Raw genomic sequence first — 17,995 nt, forward strand, 5'->3', positions numbered from 1 at the left:
GTATTTCCACCTTAACTCAGCTCCATGTGTCCCTTGTCTCTAGTTCTGGTTAACTAAATGCCTTGTAACTAGTTCCAGGGAGAATGGAGCGTCTCTTGGCTGAAAACCAACCGACCCGGTGTCCCAGCTCTCGTCTCCATGGCGACACCGCCACACAAACGTAACGCGCTAACCCGTAACCCGTAATCTCTGTAATCTCTCTATGACAGATAAGACTACACAGATATACACATGGTAACATGGTAGATGATAAATAACCTTATCCATCACTCCACACTGCAAAAACTCAACATCTTTCCAAGAATATTTGTCTTATTTCTTGTCCAAATGTCTCATTTCTAGTCAAAACTAAACTCTTTCCACTAAAAATAAGACTCATCACCTAAAAATGAACTTGTTTCTAGATCATTTTCACTTGTTTCAAACTAATTTTCAATTGAAATAAGTAGAAAAATCTGCCAGTTTTTTGTGCTTGTAACAAGAAAGAAAAACTTGCTCCACTGTCAGATTTTTCTACTTATTCCAAGTGAAAATCTGCTTGAAATAAGTAAAAAGTGTCTAAAACCAAGATACGTTTTAATGTGATGAGTCTTATTTTATTTTAAGTAGAATTAGATTTGTTTTGACTAGAAATAAGACAAATATTCTTGGTAAGATTTTGAGTTTTCTTCGTTGGAAACAGATGCACATGGAGGAGAGGAGGGTTAGAGACACAGAGGAGAAGGACTGGACTTTCATAGTTCCTCTTTAAAGAGTGGGCGAAGTCCATCAGAGGTTGTGATGTCATAAGGTCTGCTGTGACATCACCAGTTGAAGGTAACCAGGTGTGTCCCCCCCCCCTCCCCCCAACAGGAAGTCCGTTCACGGTGAAGGTGCTGGGCGAGGGCCGGATGAAGGAGAGCATCACCAGGAAGCGCCAGGCGCCGTCCATCGCCACCGTGGGCAGCACCTGTGACCTCAACCTCAAGATCCCAGGTGAGTCATGACATCACTGCCCCCCCTCCCCCTCCCCCCCTCCCTGCACCTGTAGTCCAGTCATTTTATGAAAAAAGGTTGAACAAACTGCAACAGAAGCAAACTCAACTGGTTTTGTTTCCTCAACATGTCCTGAGTGAGGGAAAAAAGCCCCGAAGAATCCCATTAGGGGAATGTTTAGGAAAAGACCCAAATATATCCCATAATACGCCTAATCATTATTTTTCTCACATGAATAGGGTAAAATTTTTAACCTTTAGAAATCTCCATGAAAATGACTGAGTTGATTACTTACATTAAGACAAACAAAAAATGTATTACAAGTTTTTTGAAATTCTTTGTTAACATGAGCAAATTTGCAGAAATTTGCATAAATTCCACCGTTTTGACGGCACATGTATATATGAAGTTGCTGTGGTGGTACCAGCATGAAAACTGGAATGAGTTGACTCCATCGGTCAACCGACAAGAAACCACTTTAAATTTCAAGATGACTGCAATTTTTCAAGACAGCCACATCCTTAGAGCAGGTATGACATTACGTTTGGCTAATTTGCATACATACAACACCTGATCTAAACGTTGGGTAGAGCAGGTGAAAATGTCTTGTTCAGTCTTGTTAACATATTACAGTTAAAAAACTTCATATTAAGGTCTGAATGGAACCCATTTAGGCTATCAGGTGTTGTATGTATGCAAATACGCCATACGTAATTGACCTATGGCTAAGCCCCGCCCCCTCCACTTACTTGGACAAACAGTCAACATTGGGTGACAGTTGCTATGGCAACAGCTGTCACAGTAGGAGACATTTTACAGGAGGCAACTGATGATTTTTGGAGACAGAAAGATTAAATATCATCTGGAAGTCACCAAGACTTCACTTAACTTTACTGCTATGGCTGTCGGTTGCAGCGAAACGCCGATAGCGACGGGCTAACTTCTGTTAGCCTGTCTATGGAGTTTTACATTATACGTTAGCATTAAGCTAGCGGACTTTATGCTTAGTTGTGATGCTGGCTAACATCTAAACATCTCAAATACGTTGTTGACTTAACTTAGAACAGATGTAGACATCCTTGTTAAGTTTATCCACGTTTAGTTGGTGTTGTGGTCTACTGCATAACTTTATCCAGAGCAGACACTTCTCTGGGTTGAGATGTGGCTTGGGAAAAGGTTAAAAAATCCCCCCGTGGCCTCTCAGGATACCTAGTGTCAGAGTTGCATGTACCCCATGAACACCGTTTGACCATTTTAAACTTAAAATGTCAAGAAAAAACATAAAAACGAATGAAAACGGACTAACTGCAATGCATTTCAATGGACGTGGAAGCAGAGAATGTCCCAGTGTATGGGCTAGCTATGCGCACTGTGATTGGCTCATCGTGTTAGGGGGCGTGGCTTAGCTATAGGTCAATTGGATTATGCACATACCTGCTGTACTAAGGATGTGGCTATCTTGAAAAATTGCAGTCATCTTGAAATTTAAAGTAATTTCTTGTTGGTTGACCAATGGAGTCAAATCATTCCAATTTTCATGTTGGTACCACCACAGCACCTTTATGTGCCGTCAAAACGGTGGAATTTATGCAAATTTGCTCATGTTAACAAAGAATTTCAAAAAACTTGTAATACATTTTTTGTTTGTCTTAATGTAAGTAATCACCTCAGTCGTTTTCATGGAAATATCTAAAGGTTAAAAATTTTACCCTATTCACGTGAGAAAAATAATGAATAGGTGTATTATGGGCTATATTTGGGTCTTTTTCTAAACTTTCCCCTAATGGGATTCTTCAGGGATTATTTCCCCCTCACTCAGGACATGTTGAGGAAACAAAACCAGCTGAGTTTGATTCTGTTGCAGTTTGTTCAACGTTGACCCCTTTTTGGCCTAAAATTACTGGACTACTGTCTTCCCCGCTTCCTCCTCTTCACCTCCTTCTGCTCTTTGTCCCTCGTTTCCTCCTCTCCCCTCCTCCTCCTCCTCCTCTCCTCCTCCTCCTCCTCCTCTTCCTCCTCCTCCTCCTCTCCCCTCCTCCTCCTCCTCCTCTCTCCTCCTCCTGCTGCTGCTTCAGGGAACTGGTTTCAGATGGTGTCGGCTCAGGAGCGCCACACGCGGACGTTCACGCGCAGCAGCCACACGTACACGCGCACGGAGCGGACGGAGATCAGTAAGACGCGGGCGGGGGAGACCAAGAGGGAGGTGCGGGTGGAGGAGAGCACGCAGGTGGGAGGAGGAGGAGGAGGAGGAGGAGGGGATCCCTTCAGAGACGTGTTCGGAGACTTCCTGGGCGGATTCAGCGCCGGCGGTGGCGAGCGACCGCCGCTGCAGGACGGTGTGTGTGTGTGTGTTGCAGAAACCTGCTGCTGCTGCATGTGCATGACTGAGCTCTAACAGAAACCTTCCCATGATGCTTCACTCTCATCCTCACCTGCTTTTACTTTGACATGTCACTTCCTGTCTCCCCTTTACCTTCATCACCATCGTTTGAACCTCAAACTTTATTGTCTTGACATTTAGAACAATCAGTACGTTTACATTAGAGCACTGTAAAAGAGAGTAGCGACAGCATTGGTCAAGTGGAAACGCCCCCTGGTGGTGGATATGGGTTTTGCAAATGTGTGTGTGCGGTATTTTCAATAATTTAAGGACATTTATAGATCACCCACGTTAATAGCATCATCGTGGACCCTTTTACAGATAAATATTAACATATAGTGGCCATTTATTGTTGTGTCAGGAATGCTTGCTGTTTTAAATGATAAAGATAAAGTCCACTAAAGTGTCATACTGTAAGTTTGCGCGCTAAATTCAACTGTGTTAGCTAACTGTTTGCCACTTAAGCCTGTGTTTTCTTTAGTTTGTTTGTTTGGTCAAGCAAGTTATTGTGCTGCTGGCTTTTATTTTATTTCCATGCGAGGCTTTTTATGTTATTTATTTTGACAGCTGGTGGTTGCTTAGCAGCGGTAAAGCGTTCGCTCGTCCCCTTCTGTGTTTGTCCGCTGTGTGACCGGTAGTACTGTAAACAGCTCCGTGTGTTTTTATTAATTATCATTTTTTTAATCAAAATTGGAGAAAAAACTTCACATAATACGTTTTGGGTTTGATTTTGTCACATTTTGTAACGTTTTTTAAGTGTTGTCATCTTTTATTTTGTGTGTTATATCTATGTTTATAAAAAACAAAACTGTTGTTCACATTAATGTTACAATTTAAATTTTGAAATAAATAAATTATAAGCATAACTTAATATGACCAAGGCACCTAAAAGCAAAAACACAGCAGTTTTCATCAATTTACCAGCAAGTTGGCAACACACATACATTGGAGTGAATGGGTTTCTTGGGCGGATTTGCAATACCCATATCCTGCCACTAGGGGGAGAATAAAGTGACCACGGGAGTCTATGGTGGTGTCGCTACTCTCTTTTCCAGTGCTCTAGTTTACATTAGAGCAGTGTAAAAGAGAGTAAGGACACCACCACTGACTCCCGTGGTCACTTTATTCTCCCCCTAGTGGCAGGATATGGGTATTGCAAATCCGCCCAAGAAACCCATTCACTCCAATGTATGTGTGTTGCCCACTTGCTGGTAAATTGATGAAAACGGCCGTGTTTTTGTTTTTAGGTGTCTTGGTCATATCAGATTATACTTAGAATTAGTTTATTACAAAATGTAGATTGAAACATTCATGTAGACAACTGTTTTTTTTTACTCTCCTATGTGTTAATGTTTATCTGTAAAGGATCCTCAATGATGCTATTAACGTGGGTGATCTATAAATGTCCTTAAATGATTGAAAACACCACACTGCTCATTCACCAACAATGCAGAGATGTCAGTTCTTTTGCAAAACCCATATTCCTCCACCAGGAGGCGCTGCCATTGGACCAATGCTGTCACTACTCTCTTTTACAGTGCTGTAATCATCACCATCATCATCATCATCATCATCATCGTGTTTTTTATGTTTGAACCTCAAACTTTATTGTCTTGACGTTTAGAACACTCAGTACGTTTACATGACAGTTGAAAAAAACTGAATTATTGCATTAATCCGACTGCAACTGGACGTGTTAGTCCGACTAATCAGACTCATCACAATTCTCCTAATCCCACTAAAACACCCAGAGGATGTGATTGGAAATCAGTTTTCTTCTGCATGTATTCACCTTAAAGGGATAGTTCACCCAAAATTGAAATGTCACTCATTATCTCCTCCCCCTCATGTGGACTAAGGGCTGGGAGAAGTTTCAGAGTCCTCCGTGGCTTCTCTGAGTTACAGGGGGTCTCGGCGTAGCAGTGCATGTCCATATGACGGTTGAGAACGGAGCTCACTTTTCTTCGTCCAAAAAGACACACCAAAAAACATCCAGATACCTCCATGCTGCTTGTATGTAATGTCCCTCTGGTATTGAAGCCCCGACATGAGAAATTGTTCCGCCGATCATTGCACTGACACAGGAAGAGCAGTGAACTGAGACACTGGAAGCTTCCGCTACAAACAAGCTTGAAATATAGACTTATTTAATTTTTTTCGGAACAATTTCTCATGTCGGGGCTTCAATACAAGACGGACATTACATACGAGTATTTAGATCAATGTTTTCCTCCAGTAAGAGGAGCCGCTGTAATCTCGACCTCACATTAAACAGGCGTTCATCATCGCTAATGGAAATTAGAATGGCTTTTAACACCTTGCCAGGAGGACTACAGTCTGAAACTGTTCATTAATGTGCACTGTCCTCCTTAAATAAATAAAATAAATAAAAAAATAAAAAAGAAACACAACAAGCCGGTAGATGAGTTGCTGGGCGACAGCAGTGGTTCTAAAGACTAACTATGGCTTGTTTGAAAGGTGAAACTTTCTCCTTCCAATGGGGACAAACCGTTTATTTCTACACACCTCCGTTCCTGAGCCATCCCAAACTAAACAGTGGCCAGTTTTCATCCGAATCCCTGCTTGTTTTCTAGAAATGGAGATATAGCATTCAATTAGTTAATGTTCATCGCTATGCAGACGACACTAAACTCTTTATAGGCATTGATTCTGATCTGTAGGTTAGAGCAGTGGTTCCCAGCCCTCTTGATTTTAAGGGGTTTAATAATTTTAATGTAATTAAAATGTTAAATAAATGAGTCGGCTAAGCATTTAATTCATATATGTGACAAAATCAACTAAATTCAAGGGCCACGTTAAACATTTATTTGTGTATTTAAATAGATAAACAAATAAATTATAAGCCTATATCAATAGATGACTGAATATCAACAGTTTTAAAACATTAAATACATAATATACAGCAGGGCAATATCAGGCACAATGAATTTGGAAAACAACATGGAACAATGAGAAAAAACCTGTGTAAAATTACAACATATTCTGCAGAACTTGTACTTTTAAAAACACAATTATGTTTTTAAAAGTACAAGTTCTGAAGAAATATGTTGTAATCATACACAGGTTCTCCTCATTGCTCCATGCTGTTATTAAATTACTCAAATGTAAAATGTTTAAGTTAAATTACTTCATGTAAAAGAAGTTATGATGATCCTTTTCTTGTTTTATTTTACATCGGGGGGGGGGGGGGTCACCAAAGTTTTCAATGGTAAAAATTTGGGTCCCTTAAGAAAAGGTTGGGAACCACTGAGTTAGAGAACTGAACCAGAACCAGACAAATCCTGACCTAACCCGCAGACAGTAGTGGTTCTAAAGAGAAGAAGGCGTTGGCGACCGTTGTGATGGTTAGTTCAGTCAGTTCACAGCGACAGGATTCGATCTGAGACAGGAGAACAGAGTCTGATCTGAGCCGAGTGTGGATTACTGACGTATTAACAGTGTGTGATCCAGGTGCATGATTCTTTAGAGACTCTGTAGACCAGAACCAGTCTGATCCTTGCCCCCCCCGCCCCCTCCCTCAGGTGAGGCCGGTAACCAGGAGATGACGGCTCAGGTGACGAGTCCCGGGGGGAAGACGGAGGACGCGGAGATCATCCGGGGAGAAGACAGCACCTACAGCGTCCGCTTCATCCCCCAGGAGATGGGTCCTCACACCGTCAACGTGAAGTACCGGGGCCAGCACGTCCCCGGCAGCCCCTTCCAGTTCACCGTGGGGCCGCTGGGGGAGGGGGGGGCCCACAAGGTCCGGGCCGGAGGAACCGGACTGGACCGGGGCGTGGCCGGGATCCCAGGTCAGCTGACACTCTCTCGAATCCAAATCCCAAATAAACTTTTATTTGTCCCGGGAGGGAAATTTGTCATGGGCATAATACAGCTGCTTTTTACTTGTACAAAAAACAGTAGTAACACTGGCCCACATATCAAAGAGAGAAAAGAGAGAAAAAGAAAAAGTGCAGGGAGTGCAATAAATAGTTTAAAATACTCATAAGACAAGTTCAAATAAAATAAAAAAAAACATACTAAAAAACTAAAAGAGAACAAGGGATGTTCATTAATTAAAGCCAGCAGGTGAACAGGCAAGCCGGATGTAATAGTCTCTCTCAGTCCCTCACCCTTCATAGAGTTCAGTTCAGTTGTATGTGTGTGTGTGTGTGTGTGTTTGACAGAGACTTGAACTAAACCGGTGCCTGAAGCAATGTTATAAAAGTAAAAAAAAAAGCAGCCCATAATAAGCACAGAGCTTTGAGAGAGAAGCCAATGAAGTCCAACAGGGAGCAACAGGAGGAATAAAGTCTGACCTGTGTGTGTGTGTGTGTGTGTTTATAAACATGTTAACGAGCTCCAGGTGGATTGTTTATGAACCTTAATGAGCTCTGGCCTGAGGCTCAGAGGTTACCACGGCGATAGGGGCCCCCCAGGCTGAGGCAGACAGAAACGTGGAGAAAAAGCGATTTTCTGCCTCTGCACTGGTCTCACATTTGGGCTTACTGTGAGAAAACGGTAGCTCCTATCAGAAAAAAACACAGACCATCATCGCTGTAAGGACTTCCTGAACGATTTGGTGTGATTTTGGTGTTTCTACAGTAAATATTTTGGAGACACTTAAGATTTTAAAACATCGGTCCGTTCTGCTTCTCTCAGAAAATCTTTGTATTGGAGTCAATGAGGAGCAGAGACAGACGTGGCCGCACTCAGAGGCTGACAATTCAAATTCTGTATATCTCTTAGATATTTTGAGCACATTGTGAGAGACAGAACAAGTTTGTCTACAAATTTGGAAAAAATCATGTGTTTAGAGTGTAAATTGTGGCCGGGCCGAGTGTGGAAAGAAAAAAAGTTTCAGGCGATTTCAGACAACTTCTCCCGCATGAACATCCCAGTTGTTTCTGATCTTTCTCTATGATCTTATTGGCCATTGTTATCATTTGTTTCCAGTTTGGCTCTATTTCTAACCAAACCCTGCACATACATCGTAACTCTGAACACTTTCTACAAGACCTTGATAGACCAGCTCCAAAATCTTACTCACAGAACATGAGTTAAATTTCCTGATAAGATGCAACCGCTGCATTACCTTTGTAAAAATATACAATATATACAAATAAGACTCATCACCTAAAAATTAACTTGTTTTTAGATCATTTTCACTTGTTTCAAACAAATTTTCAATTGAAATAAGTAGAAAAATCTGCCAGTGAAAGGAAGATTTTTGATCTTGTAATAAGAAAGAAAAACTTGCTCCTCTGTCAGATTTTTGTACTGATTTAAAGTTGAAAATTTGCTTGAAAAAAGTAAAAAAGTGTCTAAAAACAAGCTGCTTTTAATGTGATGAGTCTTATTTTTAAGTATAATTAGATTTATTTTGACTAGAAATAAGACAAATATTCTTGGTAAGATATTGAATTTTTGCAGTGCATGTATTTTAACTCCTGCGCTGTTTCAAGCTGCTGGTCATTAGTAATATCAGGTGGAGGCTGATTGTCGTCTCCCCTCCTGTTGTTCCAGCTGAGTTCAGCATCTGGACCCGTGAGGCCGGCGCCGGGGGTCTGTCCATCGCCGTGGAGGGGCCCAGCAAGGCCGAGATCACCTTCGAGGACCGGAAGGACGGGTCCTGTGGAGTGGCCTACGTGGTCCAGGAGCCGGGTGAGACTCCTAACTCTGATGCTCCATAACCCTAACCCTAAGAAGACGAAGTTGTGTTGTGCTGTGTTCAAGACGACTCAGAACTCTGAATGTCCCAGTTGAAAACTCAGATTTGAGGCGTTGGAGATGCACCACGACCAGGGCAACCACAAACATGTCGGACTGAGACAAACTCTGCATTCAAAGTGCTTCTAAGGCATTAAAACAATTTTAAAGGGACAACGAGGAGTTTCTATTTGGTTATAAAAAAGTCTCATATTAATGTGGATGAATCTACGTTACCACTTGTTAATGGTCCATTTTAGATAAATCTATGGTTTTGTCTCTATGGTTATTTTGTTATTATTAGTGGTGGTGGAAATGCTGGGCGAGCCGACCAGCGTTTCTTTACTTTCGGTTTCGTGGCGAGTTATGAGAATAACGCCGCCGAATCTCCGTTTATGGTGGGAACTACGACGGTATGTGATCGTCTTCCAACCTCTGACTTTAATTCTTGATGAATGAAAACATGAGTCTGTCTTGCGCCGGTCAAAGAATTTCACGGTGCGGAGGCTCATAAATGTAGTGTGGAAACACTTCGCTTTAACAAAACTCCTCCGTTGTCCCTTTAAAAAAGAATCATTTTGAAATAATGAAACAGATCATTTAAAATGAAAGAGAAATAACAAAATGAGTTTCCTGTGTTCCACAACATCAGTAGGTTAATCTGTAGCTGTAAGTAAATATTGTACGTTTCATAACATTTTAATGTATTTTGGCGTTAAAAGATGTATTTTAATCTATGTTTTTACCGTTGACGGTGACGTTGTGGTTCTGTACGGTGCAGATCGACGCGTCACGTCACACGACTGATTCTCTGAGAAGTCGGGGACGGTTTTCAAGTACGAGGTCAAAAAAACCCGAGTTCTGAGTTGCCTCGAACGCAGCATTAGAGAAAAGGTGTGACATCACTGATGACGTCATAAACAGCTGTTTTCCTCTCTCTCTCCAGGCGACTACGAGGTTTCTATTAAATTTAACGACGAACACATCCCAGACTCTCCGTTCATCGTCCCCGTGGCGACGCTGTCGGACGACGCCCGCCGCCTCACCATCACCAGCCTGCAGGTGCGTCCACGTTTAAACCCGGCTTTCTATGAATAGATTTATTATCCTGGGTGTAAATGTATCTGCAGCTCTACGTGTTTGACCTCTGACCTCTATCTGTGTCCTCATGTGTCCTTGAGATATTTACATAAAAACTGAACAGAATCAATAATCTAGTTCTTTAAAGGTCCAGTGTGTAATAATTGTCAAGGTTTATTGTTCAAATCTGAATCTATTACCCATGAAAATATTAGTATAAGTGTATAATCATCACTATAGAATAAAATCTGTTTGGTTTCCGTAGCCTTATAATTATTCTAGTGTATATATATACAGTATATATAGATATCTATATATCTATATATATATGTATATAGATATATATAATCCAGCCAGTCAGAGAACGCGTTTCAAGAGTTTCATGTTCATGCACACAGGGCCGTTGCTAGGAATTCTGGGCCCCCTTAAAGAATACTAAAGTGGGCCCCTCCCCCTTTCTTTTTTTTCTTAGACTACGTATGTATTATCGTTTTTCATTTAGCCTTCTTTGTTTTGATGCTAATGCAGCATTACACTGCAAAAACTCAAGTATCTTAGCAAGAATATTTGTCTTATTTCTAGTCAAAATGTAATTTCTAGTCAAAATAAATCTCATTCTACTTAAAATAAGACACATCATATTAAAAGTAGCTTGTTTTTAGACACTTTTTACTTCTTTCAAGCAGATTTTCACTTGGAATAAGTAGAAAAAATGTGATAGTGGAGCAAGTTTTTCTTCCTTATTACAAACACAAAAAACTTACTTTCACTGGCAGATTTTTCTATTTATTGTGAATTTAAGTGAAAATTATCTAAAAACAAGTTAATGTTTAGGTGATGAGTCTTATTTTAAGTGGAAAGAGATTAGTTTTGACTAGAAATGAGACATTTGGACAAGAAATAAGACAAATATTCGTGGAAAGATGTTGAGTTTTTACAGTGTACTATGAGTATTAGTCAGGGTCTTACACAGAATAAATCAGCCATACAAAGATTAGACTACTGGGGTTTTTTATGGGCCCCACTGGGCGCTGGGCCCCTAGAGTTATCATCACCTTTCTCCCCTATACAACGGCCCTGCATGCACAAGTTATTTTTTATCCTCGGAGGCCACCGTCACTTTGCCGACAGGAGGGGTGAGCGCTGCGATCTAGAATCTGAACACTGGATGTCACCGTTTCCTCCCATTTCACACACTGCACCTTTAAATAGAAAGTAACTAACACTAACAGCTGCCTCTGTGCTGTGGTCAGGAGATGGGTCTGAAGGTCGGCCAGGAGGCCTCCTTCGCTGTGCAGCTCAACGGCGCCAGAGGTTTGATCGACGCCAAGATCCACACGCCGTCGGGCGCCATAGAGGAGTGTTACATCACCGAGATGGACAGTGGTGAGAGCCAATCGGAACGCAGCGTTCAGACCGGGAATCTGAGTCTTAACTCATTGATGTTGTGGTGTTTTCCAAAGCTTTAATCCTGGTGCCAGCAGTTTAGACCATAGACCATTAGACCATTGTTGGCGGTTTTTGTAGAGCCGTAGTGTATTCTATATTATAGCTATGGACACACACTACAGCTCATTTGAAAGGTGAAACTCCACCCACTTCCAATGGGGACAAACTGTTTATTTCTACATGCCTTCATTCCTGAGCCATCCCAAGATAAACAGTGGCCAGTTTTCATCAAAACCCTGATACAGCATTCAATGAGTTAATGTTCATCACTATTAGTCTACTTGCCAGCCCATAGGGCCCCATTGTGAACCCGGAAATGTTGAGTACCCCAAAGTTTTATGTTAGAAATAGATAGTATGGGTCCCCAGTATTCAGAAACTGTCGGATGCTAACTTATATATATTGGTCAATTAGCATAACAGACATAATTAGCATAAATTAGCATAATTTCCTATATGGGCAATATTTCAACAGAACTGACTTGGCTGATCTGGGCAATATTGGAGTGGTTTTAGGGGTTATTGATGATGCTGAATCCATTTCTGACATTTTCAAAATTCAAAATGGCTGTCTACACCGGAATTGACCAGATTTTAACCGCCAGTGGGCCGATTTTGACGGATTAAAAAATCTGGTCACTTCCGGTTTAGACAGCCATTTTGAATTCTGAAAATGTCAGAAATGGATTCAGCATCATCAATAACCCCTAAAACCACTCCAATATTGCCCAGATCAGCCAAGTCAATTTTGTTGAAATATTGCCCATATAGGCACTTATGCTAATTTATGCTAATTATGCTAATTATGCTAATTGCCCAATATATATAAGTTAGCATCCAGCAGTTTCTGAATACTGGGGACCCATACTATCTATTTCTAACATAAAACTTTGGGGTACTCAACATTTCCGGGTACTCATTGTTGGCAAGTAGACTATATGCAGACGACACTAAACTCTATACAGGCGTTGATCCTGACGTCTGTAGGTTAAAGAACTGAACCAGAACCAGACAGATCCTGATCTGACCCGTTTCCACAGACCAACACGCCATCAGGTTCATCCCCCGGGAAAACGGCGTTCACTCCATCGACGTGCGTTTCAACGGCAGCCACGTCCCCGGCAGCCCCTTCAAGATCCGCGTGGGAGAACCGGGACAGGTCGGAGACCCGGGGATGGTGTCGGCCTTCGGACCGGGTCTGGAGGGAGGAACCACAGGTACACACCAACAATACACACCAACAACACACACACCTGCACTGAAAACACCCAACTGATCCAGTACAGACAGTTTAAAAGGGATAGTTCAACATTTTATCAAATTGGTCCATTGCCATAATCCCTATAGTTTTAGCAGCAGGTTCGTTACCTTTAATTGTCGGTGCAAGCTATTTTTAGAACGGCGGAGCAGAGCCGTGAGCTGCTCAGAGCTACGCTACGGAGGCTCATTATGGGATTTCTTGGTTTCCCTCATCAAACTCATCAAATACACAATCCAACAACTCCACAACGCTGAAAAACTGTCCCTGAAGGCAACACGCATCAGTGGTTTTGCATGAATTTCCCTCTAAAACAACTCTGTGTGGTAACGTTGTGTTATTATCTCATAGCGTGGTGAATGTGCAGCTCACAACTTGTCCACCAGAGCGTTGTGGAGTTGTTGGATTGTGTATTTGATGAGTTTGATAATAGATAATACTTTAAATAGATAAATAGATTATACTTTATTTCATCCCAGAGAGGGAAATTCCTTCGTGACAGCAGCATTTAACAAAAGGAAATAAAAAAACAGAACAAATAATGAAATACACAATTCATAAAAATACTTTAAAAAGAAGAAGAAGACAAAAGAAGAAAATGCTACGGTGCTCTCTACCTGCTGGGCAAAATAACAGATTAAAAAAGTGCTTGCTGGTAGACAACTATGGATAAAAAAAACAATTTAAAGTGCACAGGGATTTAAAAAGAAGTGTGACAGACATTACAAATTAAATAGAAATGTTAAAAAGTCTAACTGACGTGGGGATAAAAGACCTTCGAAAACGCTCTGTTTTGCACTGAGGGTGTTTCAGCCTGTTGCTACAGGAGCTTTTCAGGCGGCTCAATAGCCTGCCCCGACAAAGGTAAAGAACCTATACTGCTATGACTATAGGGGTTATGACAATGACAATAAACGTATCTATCTATCTATCTATCTATCTATCTATCTATCTATCTATCTATCTATCTATCTATCTATCTATCTATCTATCTATCTATCTATCTATCTATCTATCTATCTATCTATCTATCTATCTATGTATCTTATGGCAATGGGCCAATTTGCCAAAATGTTGAACTATTCCTTTAAACGGCGTGGTGTCTTCCTGCAGGCGTGGCCTCAGAGTTCATCGTGAACACCTGTAACGCCGGCGCCGGCGCTCTGTCCGTCACCATCGACGGGCCGTCCAAGGTGAAGATGGACTGCCAGGAGAGTCCTGAGGGCTACCAGGTCTGCTACACCCCCATGGCCCCCGGCAGCTACCTCATCTCCATCAAGTACGGGGGGCCGCAGCACATCGTGGGGAGCCCCTTCAAGGCCAAGGTCTCAGGTGAGTGGGCGGAGCCTTGTCATCGCCACGACGCCTGTAGCTACATAGACCCGGTTCAGGTCTGAGCCCGAGGTTCTGAGTCTAAAGTCTCTTTAACCCTTTTTACTACTGAGGCTGAAAGTGACCGTTTGGACACATTCTGTTATTATCGCTATAGGACGAATCACCTTGTTGTTTCCAACTACTTCCTGGTAGAAAACCAGCATTCGAACAATAGTGACGGACGAGAGTTTCACTATATTTATCTAATTTTTCATGTCACTATATCACCGTTTAGACTAATCTGATGTTTGTAAAGTTTATAAAACCAATGATTGGACAAACATTACTATTTCTCTGTGCACATTTTTGTAATGAGTCATGGTTATCATAGATTAGCCGGGCTAACGGTTAGCTACCTGTTTAACTTTAATAACTCAGTGACTCAATAAACGCTCCATGAACAAATATTTTCTCCAGCGGATATCTGAGTTCCAACATGACTGAGCTAACTGGAGTAGTTTCATGTCGTGTCCCACAACGGGAGGGTTTTAACAGCTGACGTCCTGCTGTTAGCTTAGCTACCGCTGTTAGCTTAGCTACCGTTAGCTTAGCTACCGTTAGCTGTCCCTGTCAGCTGAGCCACTGATGCTTTCTAGACACTGTGATTCCCCCAAACTGAATAAATACAACACATAGCAACATGAAACACACACACAGAAATAGTAATGTTTCTTCAATCATTTCAGATTTGTCTAAACGGTGATAGGTTTGTTACTATTTTTACAACAATGAAGCTGTCAAAATAGCAAACGATCCGTCTCATCCACTCAATAGGTTTAGAGTTTGAACTTCTTCCCTCTGGTAGACGTTACAAAGTGCCACGGGCAAATCGTAATATTTTTAAAAATTCCTTTATTCCTAATGCAATCGGGGCACTGAACACCATCATGCCCCGTTGATGTGTTGTAATGTAACTGCCACTGCTGTCCTGCTTTTTGCCCTGAACCGTGGACAATAAATGAAACTAACTAACTAACTAACATACGCCGTCAGTCAGAACCTCCGTCTCGTTGTCTCAGCTCATTCACGTGTCTTCTTGTCTTCTTGTCTCTGCAGGACCTCGTCTCTCCGGGGGACACAGTCTCCACGAGACGTCGTCCGTCCTGGTGGAGACGGTCACCAAGGCGACGGTGATGGGCGGGGCCTTCGCCTCTCTGCCCAAGTTCTCCTCCGACGCCAGTAAGGTGGTTTCCCGCGGCGCCGGGCTGTCCAAGGCCTTCGTGGGTCAGAAGAACACGTTCACCGTCGACTGCAGCAAAGCAGGTGAGGACGAGAGAGAGAGATAGTCCAGTCATTTTAAAGGGATAGTTCACCCAAAATTGAAATTTCATGCTCATTATCTCCTCCCCCTCATGTGGACTAAGGGCTGGGAGAAGTTTCAGAGTCCTCCGTGGCTTCTCTGAGTTACAGGGGGTCTCTGCGTAGCAGTGCATGTCCATATGACGGTTGCAAATGGATACCAACTGTCTTCGTAACAAAAAGACACACCAAAAAACATCCAAATACCTCCATGCTGCTTGTCCAAATTTGACGAACCGGGAAGAGGAGCTTCGAGAAGCTTCTGCTACAAACAAGCTTGAAATATAGACTTATTTATTTTTTTCCGGGGCAATTTCTCATTTCAGGGCTTCAATACAAGAGGGACATTACATACGAGCAGCATGGAGGTATCTGGATGTTTTTTGGTGTGTCTTTTTGTTATGAAGACAGTTGGTATCCATTTGCAACCATCATATGGACATGCACTGCTACGCCGAGACCCCCTGTAACTCAGAGAAGCCACGGAGGACTCTGAAACTTCTCCCAGCCCTTAGTCCACATGAGGGGGGGTAGTAGATAATGAGAAATGAAATTTGACTTTTGGGTGAACTATTATTTTAATAGATGTATGAACAGGGCCGTTGTATAGGGGAGACAGGTGATGATAACTCTAGGGGCCCAGCGCCCAGTGGGGCCCATAAAAAACCCCAGTAGTCTAATCTTTGTATGACTGATTTATTCTGTGTAAGACCCTGACTAATACTCATAGTACACTGTAAAAACTCAACATCTTTCCAAGAATATTTGTCTTATTTCTTGTCCAAATGTCTCATTTCTAGTCAAAACTAATCTCTTTCCACTTTAAATAAGACTTGTCACCTAAAAATTAACTTGTTTTTAGATCATTTTCACTTGTTTCAAACTAATTTTCACTTGAAATAAGTAGAAAAATCTGCCAGTGAAAGGAAGTTTTTTGTGCTTGTAATAAGGAAGAAAAACTTGTTCCACTATCAGATTTTTTCTACTTATTTCAAGGGAAAATCTGCTTGAAAGGAGTAAAAAAGTGTCTAAAAACAAGCTACTTTTATTATGATGAGTCTTATTTTAAGTATAATGAGATTTGTTTTGACTAGAAATGACATTTGGACTAGAAATAAGACAAATATTCTTGGTAAGATACTTGAATTTTTGCAGTGTAATGCTGCATTAGCATCAAAACAAAGAAGGCTAAATAAAAAACGATAATACATACGTAGTCTAAGAAAAAAAAAACTGGAAAAGTTAGATGGAGGGGCCCACTTTAGTATTCTTTAAGGGGGCCCAGAATTCCTAGCAACGGCCCTGTGTATGAATGGGCTATATTTTGGTCTTTTTCGAACCTTTCCCCTAATGGGATTCTTCAGAGCTTTTTTCAATTCATTCAACCTTTTTTTTGATAAAATGACAGGACTAAGACGTTGACGTGTCCCCTCTGTCTGTGTGTGTCTGTCTGTGTAGGAACCAACATGCTGATGGTGGGCGTCCACGGGCCCAAGACGCCGTGCGAGGAGGTTTACGTCAAACACATGGGCAACCGGATGTACAACGTCACCTACACCGTGAAGGAGCAGGGCAGCTACATCCTCATCCTCAAGTGGGGGGACGACAACGTCCCGGGGAGCCCCTTCCACGTCACCGTCCCCTGAGCCTCAATGCATCACGTCCCCCCTTCCTCCCCCTCTACTCCTCCTCTCCTCCCCCTCCTCACTGCAAAAACTCAAAATCTTTCCAAGAATATTTGTCTTATTTCTAGTCAAAATGTCTCATTTCTAGTCAAAACAATCTCATTCTACAGGGTTCCTACGCAAGTATGGAAAGTATGGAATAATATGGAATTTGATTTCATACATTTCCAGGTCTTGAAAAGTATGGAAAACGGAAACTAATGTATGGAAATATATTTATCTTAATACTTATCTGGGTTTGGTCTTATTCACATTAGGGTTAGGCTATGCGCTATTGTACCTAGCTACAATATCCTGGAAATGATTTGGTTTCATAATGGCATACAAATTCAGAATAATGAAAACAAATGATTAATTGCATGCTTTATTAATGTGAAACACATCTACGGTATTTACTCAAATGTCACAAATTATTTAAAAATTTTTTTACTGAGACACTGCAAAAACTCAAAATCTTTCCAAGAATATTTGATTTGTCTTATTTCTTGTCAAAATGTCTCATTTCTAGTCAAAACTTTTCTCTTTCCACTTAAAATAAGACTCATAACCTAAAAATTAACTTGTTTTTAGATCATTTTCACTTGTTTCAAACTAATTTTCACTTGAAATAAGTAGAAAAATCTGCCAGTGAAAGCAAGTTTTTTGTGCTTGTAATAGAAAGAAAAAACTTGCTCCACTATCAGATTTTTTCTACTTATTTCAAGCGAAAAATCAGCTTGAAAGAAGTAAAAAGTGTCTAAAAACAAGTTACTTTTTATGTGATGAGTCTTATTTTAAGTATAATGAG

The 17,995-nt window shown here is 41.4% G+C and overlaps 1 protein-coding gene across 1 annotated transcript in view; it reads left to right on the forward strand.

The window, feature by feature from the left end:
- The window catches only part of LOC146962246 (filamin-C-like), a 110,976-nt gene extending 93,322 nt beyond the window's left edge, over positions 1-17,654 (forward strand). The window contains exons 42-51 of the mRNA XM_085769644.1: positions 853-975; positions 3,051-3,311; positions 6,898-7,167; positions 8,882-9,019; positions 10,011-10,126; positions 11,398-11,530; positions 12,633-12,809; positions 13,964-14,182; positions 15,281-15,487; positions 16,982-17,654. Of these exons, the coding sequence (XP_085625770.1) occupies positions 853-975; positions 3,051-3,311; positions 6,898-7,167; positions 8,882-9,019; positions 10,011-10,126; positions 11,398-11,530; positions 12,633-12,809; positions 13,964-14,182; positions 15,281-15,487; positions 16,982-17,169 (1,832 nt within the window). The 3' untranslated portion in view covers positions 17,170-17,654. The remainder of the gene's footprint in view (positions 1-852; positions 976-3,050; positions 3,312-6,897; positions 7,168-8,881; positions 9,020-10,010; positions 10,127-11,397; positions 11,531-12,632; positions 12,810-13,963; positions 14,183-15,280; positions 15,488-16,981) is intronic.
- Positions 17,655-17,995: the final 341 nt, after the last annotated feature.

Source organism: Trachurus japonicus, chromosome 23 (genome assembly GCF_045865225.1).
Source record: "Trachurus japonicus isolate A0001 chromosome 23, Traja_1.0".
NCBI classification, from domain to species: Eukaryota; Metazoa; Chordata; class Actinopteri; order Carangiformes; family Carangidae; genus Trachurus; species Trachurus japonicus.